The sequence below is a fragment of the Lingula anatina genome, chromosome 10 (assembly GCF_051362555.1).
Source record: "Lingula anatina isolate TDL-2025a chromosome 10, LinAna3.0, whole genome shotgun sequence".
NCBI classification, from domain to species: Eukaryota; Metazoa; Brachiopoda; class Lingulata; order Lingulida; family Lingulidae; genus Lingula; species Lingula anatina.
The window spans coordinates 19,884,102-19,899,988 of NC_141776.1; the positions used below are offsets into that span (position 1 = coordinate 19,884,102).

Genomic DNA, 15,887 nt, shown 5'->3' on the forward strand with positions numbered 1-15,887 from the left:
AAATAGTCTTAAGGTTTTATATTTTATTAGTAAATACAAAATCATACATATCAAAATAGGTATAAAATGTAAGTATCTACCCAAATTGCTACCGTATTAGTGAAATGTTTTCTCATGCTTGTACATTTCATTATATGAACATGATTTTACCTGTACAATCTACATGAGTAAATGAATGAATTCCAATCATACTGATACATAATACTATACATGAAAACCAAAAAGACAAGGAAAATATTCCAAATTGACATAATAAGATTATGACCTCATTGTGAATTGACTATTAAATAGACAATTTGGACAAAAATTCATCTGGATGGCGATCAATGATTTCAATATCAAACCTTAGAAAACTATCACAGTTTCAGTTTCTAATATTCAAATACTCAATTAACCCTCACACACCTGTCCTGTCAGTGTAGACCTACCCCAACTCTAAAACATAATTTATATAGGTGATCTTGAAATAAGCCAATGACTTTCTTAATAAACCTGTCATCTAACTTTTAATGAATAACAGTAGATGTTAACCCTTTCTGGTCTGCCACTTACTAAATTCCCTGTAGATAATGTCCTGATTTGGCAGTGAGGGGGTTAATACTGTAAATTCAAGTCTTCAGATATTATACACATTATAATTCATGTTAACATAGTTGGATTGGGGCAATATTGTGGAATTAAGATGCTTCAATTAAAAAGGTCAGGATAATGAACTCATTCTTAATACTCTGACCAATATTTTACACTCATGTACAGAATTTCAATTAAATTACAACAATACTACAGAGTGCCAGTGTCTACAAGCACTAATACTGGATTTAGTTTGTATTAAGAATGGAACCATGCTATACCTGGTACCTTACAACATCAGTGTAGACAGGATACATGAAGAAGCTTCCATGAAAAGAAAAAAGCAGGCCCACAGTCTGGAAACAAGACAGTGTTTGCCAATGCTGAACACAAGTATAAATAAATGCAGTTATCATATGCAACTTAGCACATAAATAAACCTAATAGCATCACCAATTTGTGACATCATTAACAGATACAAAGAAAGTTGCTTTGTCCAAAATCTTTACCATTATTAATATGATTATCATCTTTATAATATTAATGAACTGTGATTACAAAGTAAATAACAAAGGCTCAGCCTACACATAAATATCATCAGATATCTTATAAATACAGATCTAAAATGTGAGCTTGCACAGGTATAAGCTAAGACTAGATTACTTAGTGCTGTGAATTATGTGGATGACACTGGATATCATTTGTATGTGGACACTATGTACAAAGTTCTGTGGTCTATATACAATATACAAAAGGATCAATTTGAACTCTTATAAACTCATATATTTCATAAATCACAACTGTAAATTATGTCCTGTGTGATACCCATGATTTATTTAAAATTATTTACATCAGTAACTGTTGGTCTCTGTTTCTAATTTATGAAAATATAAATTCTAAATTGTCCTCTATGAAGGGTGTTTCTAACCCCCCCCCCCCCAAACACCCTTGCTATCCAGGTTAAAAAATACATCAACTAACTACAGGAAGATGTACTGAGTTGAGTTTATTCACCTCCTGCTTTCCTTGCTTGTCACCTGTATTTTAAAACTATTGACAGTTATCCCGCTGCAGCCACCAGTGTGACAACTTCACAGAACACAAGTCCACTGATGTGACCTGTGTGGACCATTACAAACGCATCTACCTTACTTCATTAGCAGACCATTTGAACACCTCTACTCCTTTATTCTAATTGGTTTTGATAGCAAATTAAAATAGGTCAAGTAATCACGTGACTGACAAGCTGGTCTTGTTCTGTTCCTGTTTGGCGGCCTCCTGTACGGCCCTGGACCTCCTCAGTTTCTCCGTTCTCTGGGCCTGACTGACCACTGAAAGGGGTGGCTGGAGTTTGTCCAGTTTGGGGGACTTGGGGAACTTCATTAAGTTAGCTACTTTGTCCAACAGAAACCTGAAATATGGAGTAAATAAGATTAATATTTAACCCAAAGTGAACATACGTATCAAATCACCTTACTCATATGAGACTGCATCTAAATTAAATTAACTACATTATCAAACCACCATATGAAATATCTGTTTTATAATTGTGGTATAATTAGATTTTACTTCTCAATCTTATATCAACCTATGGACACTTAACCAAAATTTGTCAACAGAAACATGAATTTAATTTTCATATTTTAAAAGTGTTTTTTTAAATTGGTCAATCAAATATAAAACATGATTAACTTCACAAGATAGCCATAACCACTAAAAATCTGTAACCATTTAATATTTTGTGTTGCAAAATTACACTGCTTTTCTGTAAGAAAAGAAAAATAACAGAGAAAAATAGGTACTCACTCGACTTTAGTTTTACATTCACTGAGGAATACTTCATTTTCTTCTATCTCTTTCACTGGAATGTACTCTGGGTTCACAAGCTGAAGATCAAAATACAAACCTAATAATATGAACATAAATCAAGATGGTATGAATTAAATATCTAATATATATCTGTTTGCCTAAACATTATCCTTTTTTAAAATCATTAAAAACAGATGTGATCTTCTTATTACTTAAATTCAAACAGCTATGCACAATATAAGAATATAAAAAATAATTTGTAATTCACTTTTTCTTTTTTTTAACACATTGACTGCAGAAATATCCCATCAAGCCTTTTCTTAAAAAAAAAGAACCTGGTATTGTATTTTTAGTGAAGAGAAGTCCTTCTTTGACTCTCTGGGAGATAAGGTTCTGGGCTATAAAACAAGTGCAGCCATTTCTAGAACTACTTTGTTTTAGCGGACAATATATTACTCCGCAGAGAGTGATTTGGTCCACTACTACAACCTATATAACAGAAAGATATGGCTCACCTTCAATTTGGCTCCCACATTAAATTTACAACTCTGTTTGTGTGACTGGAACAGTAAGGAGATGTTGTCCTGATCCAGAAACCGCAAGCTCAGGCAACGGTTCAACGCAAAACAGATGGGCTGGAATGGCGGCGCATGCACATGCGTTGTCACGTCTTTCCAGTTCCACTTTTTCTTCTTAGCACCATTGATGTCCAACTCAATTCCTCCCATCTGATCTAAACACAGTCTGAAATCAAAGGAAGATGCCATACAGATTTAATTTTTGATCCAGAATGTACTCAGTACTTAGGCGCACACATCAAAGAATATATACGAGAGAGAGAGAGAGAGAGAGAGAGAGAGAGAGAGAGAGAGATATCTCACCTTAGTTTCCCATTATGGAAGTAGCAGCCAGCATGCCCATTAGGCTCAAACACACCAAGCACCTGCGGCTCCTCCGCGGCGTCCTCCAGGATGACGTAGGTGAATTTCCCGGGGGTGGTGGAGGATATTCCAATAGCCAAGTTGCCTGATGGATAGCTGAGGAAAGGGTTAAGGGAAATAATTCCCAGTGATAATCGGACAGAAGATATCTTTTCCTGTCAAATATTTGAGATATAGTAAAAAGAAGAATAGATCTTTGAATTCAGTAGCTGTCAAAATCCTAACATAATCAAAAGGACTTGTTAATCAAAGAGAAGATGTCCTTCCATGTCAACATGTTTTAAGATATTATAATAAAAGGATAAAACGGTGCTTGCTCTAACTATAAATTTTTAAGTTACTGTTAAGATCCAGTTTCTAATTTTCAACAAAGTTGCAAAAATATACCTAGGGAAATGCGAAATTGCTGATCATATCTCTTAATTTAGTTTAAATGTTAATAATAAATTATGGAAATATTTCAATAGTGTTGCAGTAAAAAGGATACTAGACGTGACCCGTGCCGTCAGGAAACAGGACCAGGAATAGGCTGCCATCTTCGTAGTACTTCTCCAGTGTGACGCCCCTCTTTCTCAGCTCCTGGTGAAGACATAATGAAAAAGATAAATATCCTTTTTTTTTATCTTAGGACAAAAGTGATTTTGTATCAATTAAATAGTGTCGATATTACTGATTTCTTCAATAGGAAACTATTCAAATATAAATGATATTTTGTTTGCTCTTACCAAATATTTCAAATCTGAAAGTTAATTTTTTATATATTGTTTTTGAAAACTTAAGCTAATATCTGTCTGTTATAAAATGGAACTAGAGGCAAAAAAATTAAAATGCTTTGAACTTTGAATTGACATAAGACTGCAGATCACATGCAAACAAGTAAATCATACAAAGTGACATATATATCATGCAGTCCTAACCCCTCACCAATATCATGTGAATACAAAGAGAAAATCTACAGGTGCTTCCACTCATATAATAAAAAAAGGAAAATTCTTACTTCAGATATATTAACACCATTCTTACTTGTTGATAAACATATATTATAAAATATCAATTTCATTTAACTTGTATCTCTTTATCTATATTTATCTACTTATCGTTTAGCAGGCTCTATTTTATACCTCTGCCAAGGAGGTTTCATTTTTGCCAGTCAGTAACATGTAGTTAACAGTCTAATTCAAAAAGTTCTAAAGGGTTTTTGATATAAACTCAAGGGCAGGTCAAAATTTGTTAACTTAGAACCAAAAGATTTTGGCAGTGGTCCATAAATGAATTGATTGGTTTATTCAACAATATGAGTTGAACTGTTGTGGTAGTGGTGCCTGTTGAAGTGATTTCATTTGTTGTTTAGACATACTATCTTGCCCCACACGTCATGCCATGCCAATGGCCCTCAGTTGACATTACAACTCATAAACATGATAAGAAGGATGTAACACATGCAGTGTGAATGACCAGAAGTTGGAAAACTGGTGATATGATTGTGACATTACAATGAGCTATCTCCATACCTGCGCTCCTCACGGGGATATAGCAATAATCCGAAGGTTCGTTGGTCCAAATGTTCACTATAGAGCCTTTGGACCAATGAACGCTTGATAAAAAAACTGATGAAAATGTTACCATTTTGGACCAATGAACCTTCAGACTATCGAGACGCCCCAGTTCCTCTCAACATGTCCTAATCAGGAAGAGGCAAACCATTCCGTTATTTCTTAGACCCTTCCCAGGGGAAGGAATGTTAAAATTGCTCTAGAATCTTACAAAGATTTATTAAATACTTGCAATACTTAAGGAGCAGTCATAACCACGCTGATCTGCAGAACATCTAGGATCAAATATGGCACACAGTTGATTCCCGCCTCCCATGTACGCCATCATCCCAGCAGGTGCAGAGCAATTAAATCTTGCCACATTTTCAAGTGGGTGGCGCCATATTTGATCCACAGACTATTTGGTCCACATATCAACTGGTGCTGGACAGGACCTTAGTTACAATGGCAGTTAAAATTTTTAAGATGATTCATTAGTGGGGTGTTCTAATAAACTTAAATAAAGCAGCAGAAATTGGCCAAAACTGGAACCACCAATCACCAATACCCCCTGTTGTTTGTTTAATTTGTATGGATGATGGTGTGAATGTGTGTTTATGGTAAATTGCCATACTAGTAATGTAGGGTGGAGGAGACATAAAAACATTATCTGTTGGCCTGGAATGGGTCTATTCTTTCTTTTAAGTAGGAAGACCCCCCCTTGCCTGGCCCCTTTTTAAAAATCTGCCCACCATACCCTTTCCCAGCCCAGCCCCTCATAAAAACATTATCTGTAAGCCTGGATTGGGTTTATTCTTTCTTTTAAGAAAGAGGACTATCCCCCCCCCCTCAGCCCCTATTCATAGATCTGCCCTCCACACACACTCACCCAGCCTAGTCCCTCCTTAGCATTCATGGTGAAGTCCACATCCTCTACACTGAACACATCTGGGTCTTTGGCTTCCTCCCACAGTGGACTGGGGGGCCGCACTGTCCAACCCTCATCCAGGCAGCGCTGACTGGACAACTGGTAGTTGATGGTCTTCATCGCCCTGGCAACTGAAAGTTAACAGATAAATATGGTCAGAAAGGAATAGGGATATAATTTTGTTCATTGCCTGGTATTTATCATGTCTGCATGTACACACGTGGATGCGTGCGCGCACACACACACACACACACACGCACACACACACCTTGATTGGCATGTAACCTCCTGTTCTGTTTCTCTTGAAGCATTTTGAATCCCACGTAGAGCAATCATCGCGTGAATGTTATCAAGACAACTCTGACCAATTCAGGTCCAAACTTTGACCACAATGGTCCATGGTGCATTGCAAATTGCAGTCTCGCCATCCTTTACTTAAAGTTTGCTGATTATGTTAAGTACAGATGTGTGCCCTGTGCTCAGCTACAGAGTTAGACATGGTACTATACATGGTACTGTAACCTAGCATCAGATGATCTTTATACTCTACATAACCACACTCCATTGATTCATACATTGCCCAATACAACATGAACATTATTTACTACAATAAAAAACCTTATTGTTTACAACAATAGACTTCTAACTATTTACAACTGTTACAATAAACAACCAATTGTATAATATTTGAATGCTCATAACACTAAATGTAGGATTGTTTATAATGATAAATATGCTATTGTTTGTAACAGTAAATATGCTATTGTTTAAAACAACAAATAAGCTATTGTTAACAACAAGAAACATTCTTTTACTTAACAAATGAAATGTCTCACAGTTAAAGCTGTTCACTACTATGAAAGTTCTCTTGTTCTTTGTTTTAATTACAAGCACACTGTTTTTACAACAATAAATATCTTACTGTTGTTACTGCAACACTTGGGTTATTCATACATTGCACAATTATATTGCTTCTGACAAATGACCTATTTCTAACCAAATTTATGGTGTTTTAACAAATAATAATAAAAAAGAACAATTACTTTAATCAAAACAAATGTGTAAAAGAATTTTCTTTGCCACTAAAAGTCAGGAATCAAATAAGGCTATGAACATGAACAATCAACTTACACGTAAAGAAATTGGAGACTCCCCCGCCACCTGCTGCTGCCTGCTGCGCTGCTGCCACCTGTTGGGCTCTGGCAAGTTCACGCTCACGCATCCTTGAGAAGAGAAAACAAATGAACCAGTGAACCATCTGTAGCCGCATTGACAAGCAATTAAAGCTTCCAATATTATAGGATTACCAAAAAGAAACACATCTTACATAATTTTTAATTTTAGGTCATAATGCACTCAATAATTAGCTACAACAGAAAATAAAATTTGAGGTACCATTGATTTATCTAACAAAACTGGCCTTGATAGGAAAAATCTGGATCAAGCAATATCACGTCCTTGTTTGTCTACTTGCACTTTTTGTGGAAGATGGCTTAAATGTCTGTGTATATTATTTAGGATTGGGGAGACATAAAGTGCGCAGATACCAAGTTTCAATTTAAAATCTATCTCCATACAGCCAGGTGTTTTTGTTACAATGTCGTTTATTGCTAGGATAACAGTGAAGACTTGTAAGATGAATAATTTAAAAGAAAATTTTTGATTGTTTTTTTTTAAAATGTTTAAAATTTAGAAATGTTTAAGTCAATCTCCTCACTGAGACTTCACGTGTTGCTTTTCATTCTTTAATTAGTGTATTAGTTAAGTGCAATGCTTAAGGAATAAAGTAGCCATTCTGTGATGAAAATGCTCTTGCTAGACATCTAGATATTGGAGGAAAACAACTTCAATATTAGATGCTGACTGAAGAAAAACTACTCTATTCTTAATGTCCCAAATACCTTAAAACAGCTCTCTCCTTGGCTGCTCTTCTGGCCTGTTTGCTGCCAAAAGGTCCATGAGGTTTGATATCAATTTTCTCATCCACCTTGTGTTCTGTTTCCATGGGATTGAACAAAGCAAAGTGTACAAACTGCCTATACTCTTCACAACAGTATAACTGATCTGGTGGCTTTGACTGCTGCTCCTCCATTGATGGAAAAGGTTTGATTGTCTTTTGACAGAACTCACAGACTCCAGTAAAAATCCCTAGAGGGCGCCCCTTGCTGTCCACACTTTTGCCAATTAAGTCCTTGAATTCATTTTCACGTTCTTCCAAATCAAGGCTGCTGCTTTCACTGTCCTTTTCTGTTTCTCTTTTAAACTGGAGTGTAACAAATAAATCTACATAAATTTTAAGTTATATCTCAATTTGTCAGTAAACAATAATTATATTTAATGCTGTTTAAAAAATTAATACCCTAATATAAGATAACTAGTATAGTTTATAACCAAAAGAAAAAAATGCTGTTTACAGTTTCATCTGATTTTTCAGTAAAAAAAATCAGTTTTACAAATGTTTACAACAACATGATTTGTCCCTAATACAAAAATTATCTCAGATTATATAACTGCTAACAACAAAGGCATTAAAACTGTAACAGTAACAACATTTTAAGTGTCACAACAGTGCTACTGTAATTGCTACAACATTGTTAGTGTTACAAAAATGGTATTGTCACTGTCATAATCAGAATAATAGTACTATAAAAACAAAGGTACTCTAATTGTAAAAGCACTGACACTACGTCGATAATGGTATCAGCACTGTTGCAACAATGATCAACCAACCACATTTAGAAGATTGACTATATTAGCCATTGTTCATTATTACTGTGTAGGGTGTTACATGTACCTTGAGAATATCAGGTGGTCCTATACTGGGTAATGTGTCTGCACCCTCATCATAGTCATCATCTTCAGTCTGAAAGATACACATACAATTATGCATATATAATATTACACACATACAACTATACATATATCAGTCACATCAGAAGCATTCTCTCTGCTTTACTACTGAGAACTCACAAAATGATGACTGACCTGACATGTGTTAAGTTTAACTTCAATACCTTGCAAATGAGAAACAAAATTATATTTCCTAGTGAAATAAACTATTGCATTTCTTTATCTGGTGTACAACTTATAGGCCATTTGTTACTGGGTGTTCTTTCTTTTTTATCTTATAATAGTTGTAATTTTTTGGTGTATAATCTATGAACATGTCCATTTAATAAATACATATTATATATTATATTATATTATATCTCTCCCTCCCCCCCCTCTCTCTCTCTCTCTCTCTCTCTCTCTCTCTCTCTCTCTCTCTCTCTCTCTCTCTTCCTCCAGTCTCTCTCTCTCTCTCTCTCTCTCTCTCTCTCTCTCTCTCTCTCTCTCTCTCTCTCGCCCCCAGGTACTCACATCACTGGTGTCCAGCTCCAGGATAGGAATGCCGTACTCATCATCCCTGGGCGGGAAAGATTCTGACGGACCAATGGAGGGCACTTTGCTGACCGCGTCATCGTCCACAGACCTGGCCACTGACAGACTCGACTTGGACTTGTCACCTCGGCTCTTGGCTCTGGCTTCTGCAACAGATGGAAAAAGTGAGGCATGAGGAATGTTAGTAGATTCAGGAAGTGGTCAAAGCAAGTGAAAGTAGATCTTCTTCATCCTGGCTGGGATCTTTTTATCTGGGATCTGTTTGTATGTGTGTCATGTGTGTGTGTATCATGTGTATGTGTGTTCATGTGCGTGTGTGTCATGTGTGTGTGTATCATGTGTATGTGTGTTCATGTGCGTGTGTGTCATGTGTGTGTGTATCATGTGTATGTGTGTTCATGTGCGTGTGTGTCATGTGTGTGTGTATCATGTGTATGTGTGTTCATGTGTATGTGTGTCATGTGTATGTGTATCATGTGTATGTGTGTCATGTGTATGTGTGTCATGTGTATGTGTGTCATGTGTGTGTGTATCATGTGTATGTGTGTCATGTGTATGTGTGTTCATGCCCATGTGTGGGTATATGTTTGTAAATCTGTGTGTATGTGAGTACTCACTTGTGTCTGTCTGTCTGATGGTAGGTGTAAAGGTGTACACTGTAAATTATAAGTCTTCCACCTTACCTTGTCCACTGAGTCTTCCAGTGTCTAATCCATCTGCATTGTCGTCCGAGTCTCCTAGCAACCCTGCTTTCTTCATAGTCTCAGTCCAGCTCCACTCTGTCTGACAGGGAGTGGAGATTACGGTGTGTGTTCTGCCGTCTAACCCCAGTTTGGTGGAGGTTTCGCGTATAGCAGGAGTGCTGCAATAAAGACATTATATAAGAGGGTATTTTCTACAAAAATAAATTGATTGATTGATGACTTAATATCTTTTGGATGATAATAATAATAATAATAATAATAATAATAATAATAATAATAATAATGAAAGCAAATGTGCCAAGTAATAAGGAGCATTATTTAACCTAATTAAATCTACTATGAGGGTATGAGTTACTAATATTAGCATATTATAAAGATTTTCAGGCATGCAACTTACGTGGTTTTCTTCCTTTGTGTGCTGTCATCAGAGTCGTCAGAACCGCTGTCGTAACTCATTTCTCTCCTGAAGGCAATAATCCTGGGTTTGGAGGTTTGTGCAGCAGAACCTGGAATATTTACAATTTACATTCTAACAGTCTGAAAACATTTCAACATGGAGCTGCTTTTTGTTTATTTACTAAGTGATATAACCACATACCTGAGATAGTTTCAATTCAAATTACTTCATTATTTTTAATCAGTAATTTAAAATAATCAAATTATTTCTCGTTATCATCATTTTATCAACAGTCCACAACTGTTTCACTCTACTTACTGGCTACAATCAAACACTAGAAAATAACATGCAATAATGAAATACAATTACTAGTAAACAAATATCAAGTACCTTGACTGCTGACACTCTCGGCTGGGCTTGTCCTCCCACTTTGTGCACCGCCATCTTTATTCTCTTTGCCAATAGGTGGCAGTGGTTTCACCTGCGGCATATTCCTCACAATCTCCTCTTCTGGAAGATCAGCGATTCTGCTAGCACTGCGGCTACCCTGGGGGGTATTCTTCCCTGACCGACTAGCTGGTCGAACATCAATGTTCTCAAGAGGAGTGTTCTTCCCTGAACGACTGGCTGGTCGAATGTCAATGCTCTCAAGGGGTGTGTTTTTTCCACTTCGTAGTGGCCCAAGACCTGAGGAGACAGAGCCTGTTCTGCTTCCTGCTCTCTCTCTTTCCTCCATTGTGTTCAGTTTGTTTTATCAGCTCTCTGTAGAAAATTGGAAGAAAAAATATATAATTTTTTTAAATCAACAGTGTTTAACATAATATTATACCAGTAAACTGGTCTACCTACTAGTATTGACACTACTACTATTACTGTTATTACTACTATATGTACTACTACTACATGTACTTCTTTATACCAGTGCACATTAACAGGACTCAACTGTGGAGCCACTTGAGGCTTCCTGAACATGTGCCTAAACTCGTTTAAACAACATTAGGGAACATAGGCAATACACTCTGCTTCAACGTTCAGCAACATACTTTATAAACACATTTCTAATCCCAGTACCAAAAACCTACCTCAGTTGTTTAACTAGCCCAGGTGTTCCATGTTAAACAGAAACGTGACAGCACTTCCAGCGGATTGTTTGAGGTGGTGATGGAGACTGCCACGTGACCAAGCAATGGCTGCGATTGGTTCAGCCGCACGATTTGCGGTAGCGCTAATATTGTGACGTCATATTATTAATTAATCATCGCATTACAATATACTGGAACTTGTTATTATGATAAGAAATCACTTTTTGTTTTGACTTCGTTATGCTTGTGATTTCACAGAAAAAAAGATACAGAGAAAACTTATCTTAATTTAGGACGTCATTAAGTACCCATTTATGGTAAAACGTTGGACGAAGTTGGTCAACAATGAATCCTTTAAGGTAAATATTAAGAGACTTGATGGTAGCGATGGTGTCATTAAAACCTCTAATTTATCCTTAGTGTATCGGCACATTTACTGAATCGTATTGAAGACTTGCATTCCTCTTCATTGCATTCAATATCTGTATCTTTTCGCCTCTCTCTCTCTCTCTCTGCCCCCCCCTCCCCTCCCCCGTCGCAATTCTTCATTAAGCCTGCAGATTTTAATCTCACTTTCGTTATATATAAAAGAAGGCCTGCTTAGTATACTCTTCTATTTTAGATCTTAAAAATTGGGTTGAAAACATACACTGTGTGTAAAGTACTGAGTAATGGCAAAACATCCGTTTTATCCCATTATATTCAGATCTACTGTAGGTTGTCTGACTGCATATGGATAATCATATAAATGTACTCTCCAAACTTCGAGGTATACTGAAACAATTTGGACGTTTTTAAGTAAATATATCAATAATCCAATCTAGCTTGGGGGAAAACTGGCTATCCCTGTGACCAGTACACTTAGGTGTAAAGTGTAACGTACATGCCTTAGTGATGTTTCAAGTATTAAAGAATTGTATAAAACTTCCCTTTCTCTGTTTAGCAACAATGATCATTTCTCTGTTTAGCAATGTGGAGGGGACTAAGAAGATCAACCAGAGAGAACTGGAGCTGGGTCTGGTGGGAACTAAGAACTCCTGGCACAGCAAGTATAAAGACAGTGCCTGGGTCTTCATAGGAGGACTACCTTATGATCTGACGGAAGGAGACGTAATTTGTGTGTTTTCCCAGTGAGTGTTTTACCTTCATATCAACCACTCTACTACTGCTTTGGCCTGAATAACACAAGTGTTTTTTTTTTTTTGGCCTGACCTACCTTCAAGTGCAGTCCTATCCATAATTGTTGTTATAGGCAGCATTTTAGATATAAAGCTATTTTTTTTTTTTGGACTGTTTTAACATTTTTATATTGTAAGTAATTTGCTATATTATTTAAGGCCAAAAGCTTTTTCAGTGGAGTATAAAATTGATTCCAATGTATAAACACTGGTTTATAGTGTGATTAACTACCACATAAAGAAGAAGGTCATTTATAAAATAATACTTTTTTTCAGTTCTTTAATTGAGAAACCTTTGTATGTTTAAACCTTGTCTTATTTGAAGCACAAATCATGTAAAATTTTCACTACCTCCACCGCGCCTATTGAGAATAATACAAATAACAATGAAGCAATTTTTTTGCTTTTGGAAGAAAATTTTTATCACAGATATACTGCATGATAAGCTAGGAATTGATTAAATGGCTGTATGATCTTTTTTAAGCATAAACTTGACATATGCCTTTCAGGTATTCTTCAGATTCAGTTGCATGATTCACCCATGTGATAAAACTGAAAGGCAGCAGAATCTGAAGTTCACCTTAGTTTATAAGTTAATCTCAGGGTTTTTTACTCCAAAGAGAAACTTACTTGATGAACTGACAGTTAAATACTAGTACAGAAGTATTCATAGTTTTACCACCAGTTATGAATTCATGGTTTCAGGTACGGGGAGGTGGTAAACATCAACATGGTCAGGGACAAAGGGACGGGGAAATCCAAAGGTTTCTGCTTTTTATGTTATGAAGATCAGCGCAGCACTATACTGGCTGTAGACAATCTGAACGGAGCTAAGGTACGGAACAAATAGGAACAGGCCTTCAACCTACCAGCGACCATGGTCACAGATAATTGTGTGCACTTTTCTCTAACAGTGCAGAAAAGTACCATCATTTATCTAGATATGTATCAGATCTATGAATATGTAGTGATAAATCAATCTTTGGCCTTGGAAGAGGGTACTTACAGCCAACAATTTCAAAACAGGGTCCTTTTCTAGAGAAGTTTTCCTTTATACCCCCCCCCCCACCCCCGACTTGATCCAGCTTCAGAAATTGCATGGATTCTAAATCAAATTTTGTTTTGGAGTAGATATTTTCTGGTTGTTAGTGCAGTTCTTGCTAATGGACCCCTACCTGCAGATGAATGGTTTTAAAACTTTTTATTTAATCACCTGAGTATTGCCTGCAGGTCTCTCGTTCAGATGTATACTTTGCTATTATCATTTTTACACATTTTTATGCATTTTCCTGCTGGTGATCTGCATAAAGACAAAAAGTCTTTCCAAAAGAAAAAAAACACCAAACTTCTAACTGATGTGTCAGTAAGAATTGGTATTAGTAATGCCAAAAGTAACAGGTAGATTTTGTCTTTTTATTCACTCAATTAGTTTATGTATTTGTTTGTTTGTTTACCTATTCACCACAGCTACTGGGGAGAACGTTGCGGGTGGATCACGTACTGAATTACAAACCACCAAAAGAAGACGAAGATATTGATGATGTTACAAAGGCGCTACGTGAGGAAGGTTGTGCTCCAAAAGTTCAAAGTTCTAGTGAAGAAGAAGAGGGGGAACTACAGGTGACAGTGAAAAGGAAAAAAGGTGATGTAGTTAGCCACCAACAGTGGTGTATTTGTTTATGTTCGTTCTCATATGATAATGCTGGGATAGTGCTAACACTCGCCAATTTAGCCAAATGCTAAAATTAACTTAAATTGGCTAAAGAAAAAAACGCTTGATTTGGCTAATTTTAGTCAAATTATAACAATTTGGATAACAAATTGACAAAAAAGTGGTGATTTGGCTAAGCGAAAAAAATTGCTGGCGCTACCCCAGTAATGGGAATTAATTCTACTTAACCTAGCGAAAGGTTTCAAGTTGAGACTGCAATATCACTCAGTTGCTTAATGTTAGTTCCAGTTTCAGAGTTATTCATATTTGTCATTCTTATTCTACTGGCTGACTAACAACATTCACCCATTTACTATCTCATATCTTATTAAATCATTGTGGTTTGTGTACTTGTCATCTTTTGTATATTTGGTTGTATACTTTTTTCATTTTTTAAAATATAGTGTCAAGTTCTCGTGGTATGTAAATTTGGATTATTTGTGTCCTCAGAGTGAAGTCTGTTGGGTTTTTATGAGTTTTTAAGGCGATTTGATTAACAGTTGTCAAAGAAATGGAAAGATTGTTCCAGTTGTGGCATCATTTACTCATAGGTAGTGACTTAAAAACAACCTTGTACTTTTTGCAGATGATTCAGAAAAGAAGAAGAAAAAGAAAAAAGAAAAGAAGAAGAAGAAAGAGAAGAAGGCAAAGAAAATGAAGACTTCTGACTCTGAGTCTGTCAGCTCCTCGGAAAAAGATGATTCAGACAAGCAAATTAAAAGACCAATCAAAATCAAGGAAGAGAAAATCGATTTGGGTTACGCTAAATATGCCAGTCAACACAAAGTGGAGCAAGAGGGACGCGATGCACAGAGAGCTATAAAGCGAGAGGCAGAGGGAAAATGGACGAATCATAATAGCAGCTCTAAGAGGGCTAGGTCAGGTGAAGACATGGCTAGAGACAGCCAAAGAGACGCACGTATCAGTAATGGCAGATCAGATAGGTATAGAGATGTTCAAGATAGGAAAGTTGACAGGGACCATTATAGTGCTGAGAGGAAGAGTCATAGAGGCCGAGACCACGGCACTCGGAGATCTAGTTCTAGAGACAGGGATTACCCACGTGACAGGACGTCGGGGTATCATCCAAGAAGATCCAGTTCCAGGGAAAGAGGCAATTCACGAGATCGTAATGAACGCAAAAGAGACAAAGAGTCTCAGTACAGAAAAAGAAAGTCTCGGTCTCGAGATAGGAGCGTGTCCCGTGAACGTTATGATAGAGCCAAACACTCTAAAGATAATAGGGATAAAGAACGGGATAGGTCACGTGACCGTGATAGCAGACGATAGATCTAAGGAACTGCGCACGGTTTTTAGACAGACACAATATATTTGTCATGTAATTAATAAAGAAGTGTTTTGAAAACTATAATTATTTTCTTCGAGCAAAATAAATATAAAACAAAGCATTCACGCTTGGTCTTGTTAGGGAATCCTGATTTAACAGACGAGGGAACATAAGTTGAATAATTTACGTGTGCTGTAACACGCAATACAATTTCTTTAATTTGAGAGACCTGGCATCAAAAGTTATCTGAAGTGCTGTATAGAACTATAATTAAAATTCTTTTCACTACCAAGGTAACTTATCCCTGTCTGAAGTCATTCATGTAAAAAAAACGTTGGATGTCGTTAAATGCGTCTTTTGGTGAAG

At 36.5% G+C, this 15,887-nt stretch overlaps 2 protein-coding genes across 3 annotated transcripts; one reads left to right on the top strand and one right to left on the bottom strand.

The window, feature by feature from the left end:
- Window positions 1-8: 8 nt before the first annotated feature.
- LOC106175238 (glutamate-rich protein 6-like) lies at window positions 9-11,494 on the bottom strand. Of its 2 annotated transcripts, none has more exons than XM_086996698.1 (14): window positions 11,345-11,494; window positions 10,653-11,024; window positions 10,263-10,371; window positions 9,845-10,023; window positions 9,141-9,304; window positions 8,575-8,643; window positions 7,682-8,043; window positions 6,912-7,003; window positions 5,742-5,911; window positions 3,808-3,899; window positions 3,261-3,416; window positions 2,895-3,123; window positions 2,377-2,456; window positions 9-1,981 (listed from the first exon to the last, which is right to left on the bottom strand). In XM_086996698.1, the coding sequence occupies exons 2-14, from the start codon at window positions 10,996-10,998 to the stop codon at window positions 1,801-1,803; spliced, it is 2,229 nt and encodes a 742-aa protein (XP_086852824.1). In that variant the 5' UTR covers window positions 10,999-11,024; window positions 11,345-11,494; the 3' UTR covers window positions 9-1,800. The 2 variants fall into 2 exon arrangements, with proteins under 2 accessions (XP_086852824.1, XP_013412599.2); XM_013557145.2 differs by having other exon boundaries at window positions 9,141-9,307; window positions 11,345-11,493.
- A 31-nt stretch (window positions 11,495-11,525) lies between these two features.
- Window positions 11,526-15,646, top strand: LOC106161427 (uncharacterized). Its single transcript, XM_013538380.2, has 5 exons — window positions 11,526-11,703; window positions 12,313-12,474; window positions 13,228-13,357; window positions 13,990-14,164; window positions 14,820-15,646. Exons 1-5 carry the CDS (start codon window positions 11,690-11,692, stop codon window positions 15,521-15,523), a joined length of 1,185 nt encoding a protein of 394 aa, XP_013393834.2. The 5' UTR covers window positions 11,526-11,689; the 3' UTR covers window positions 15,524-15,646.
- Window positions 15,647-15,887: the final 241 nt, after the last annotated feature.

Coding starts and splice junctions, on each gene's coding strand:
- LOC106175238 (XM_013557145.2), bottom strand. CDS start 10,998: ATGGAGGAAAGAGAGAGAGCAGGAAGCAGAACAGGCTCTGTCTCCTCA. Junction 10,372..10,652: donor CGAGAGTGTCAGCAGTCAAG/GTACTTGATATT, acceptor TAAATATTCCAG/GTTCTGCTGCACAAACCTCC. Junction 3,124..3,260: donor TTCCATAATGGGAAACTAAG/GTGAGATATCTC, acceptor CTTTGATTTCAG/ACTGTGTTTAGATCAGATGG.
- LOC106161427 (XM_013538380.2), top strand. Junction 12,475..13,227: donor GTAATTTGTGTGTTTTCCCA/GTGAGTGTTTTA, acceptor TCATGGTTTCAG/GTACGGGGAGGTGGTAAACA. Junction 14,165..14,819: donor GACAGTGAAAAGGAAAAAAG/GTGATGTAGTTA, acceptor TACTTTTTGCAG/ATGATTCAGAAAAGAAGAAG.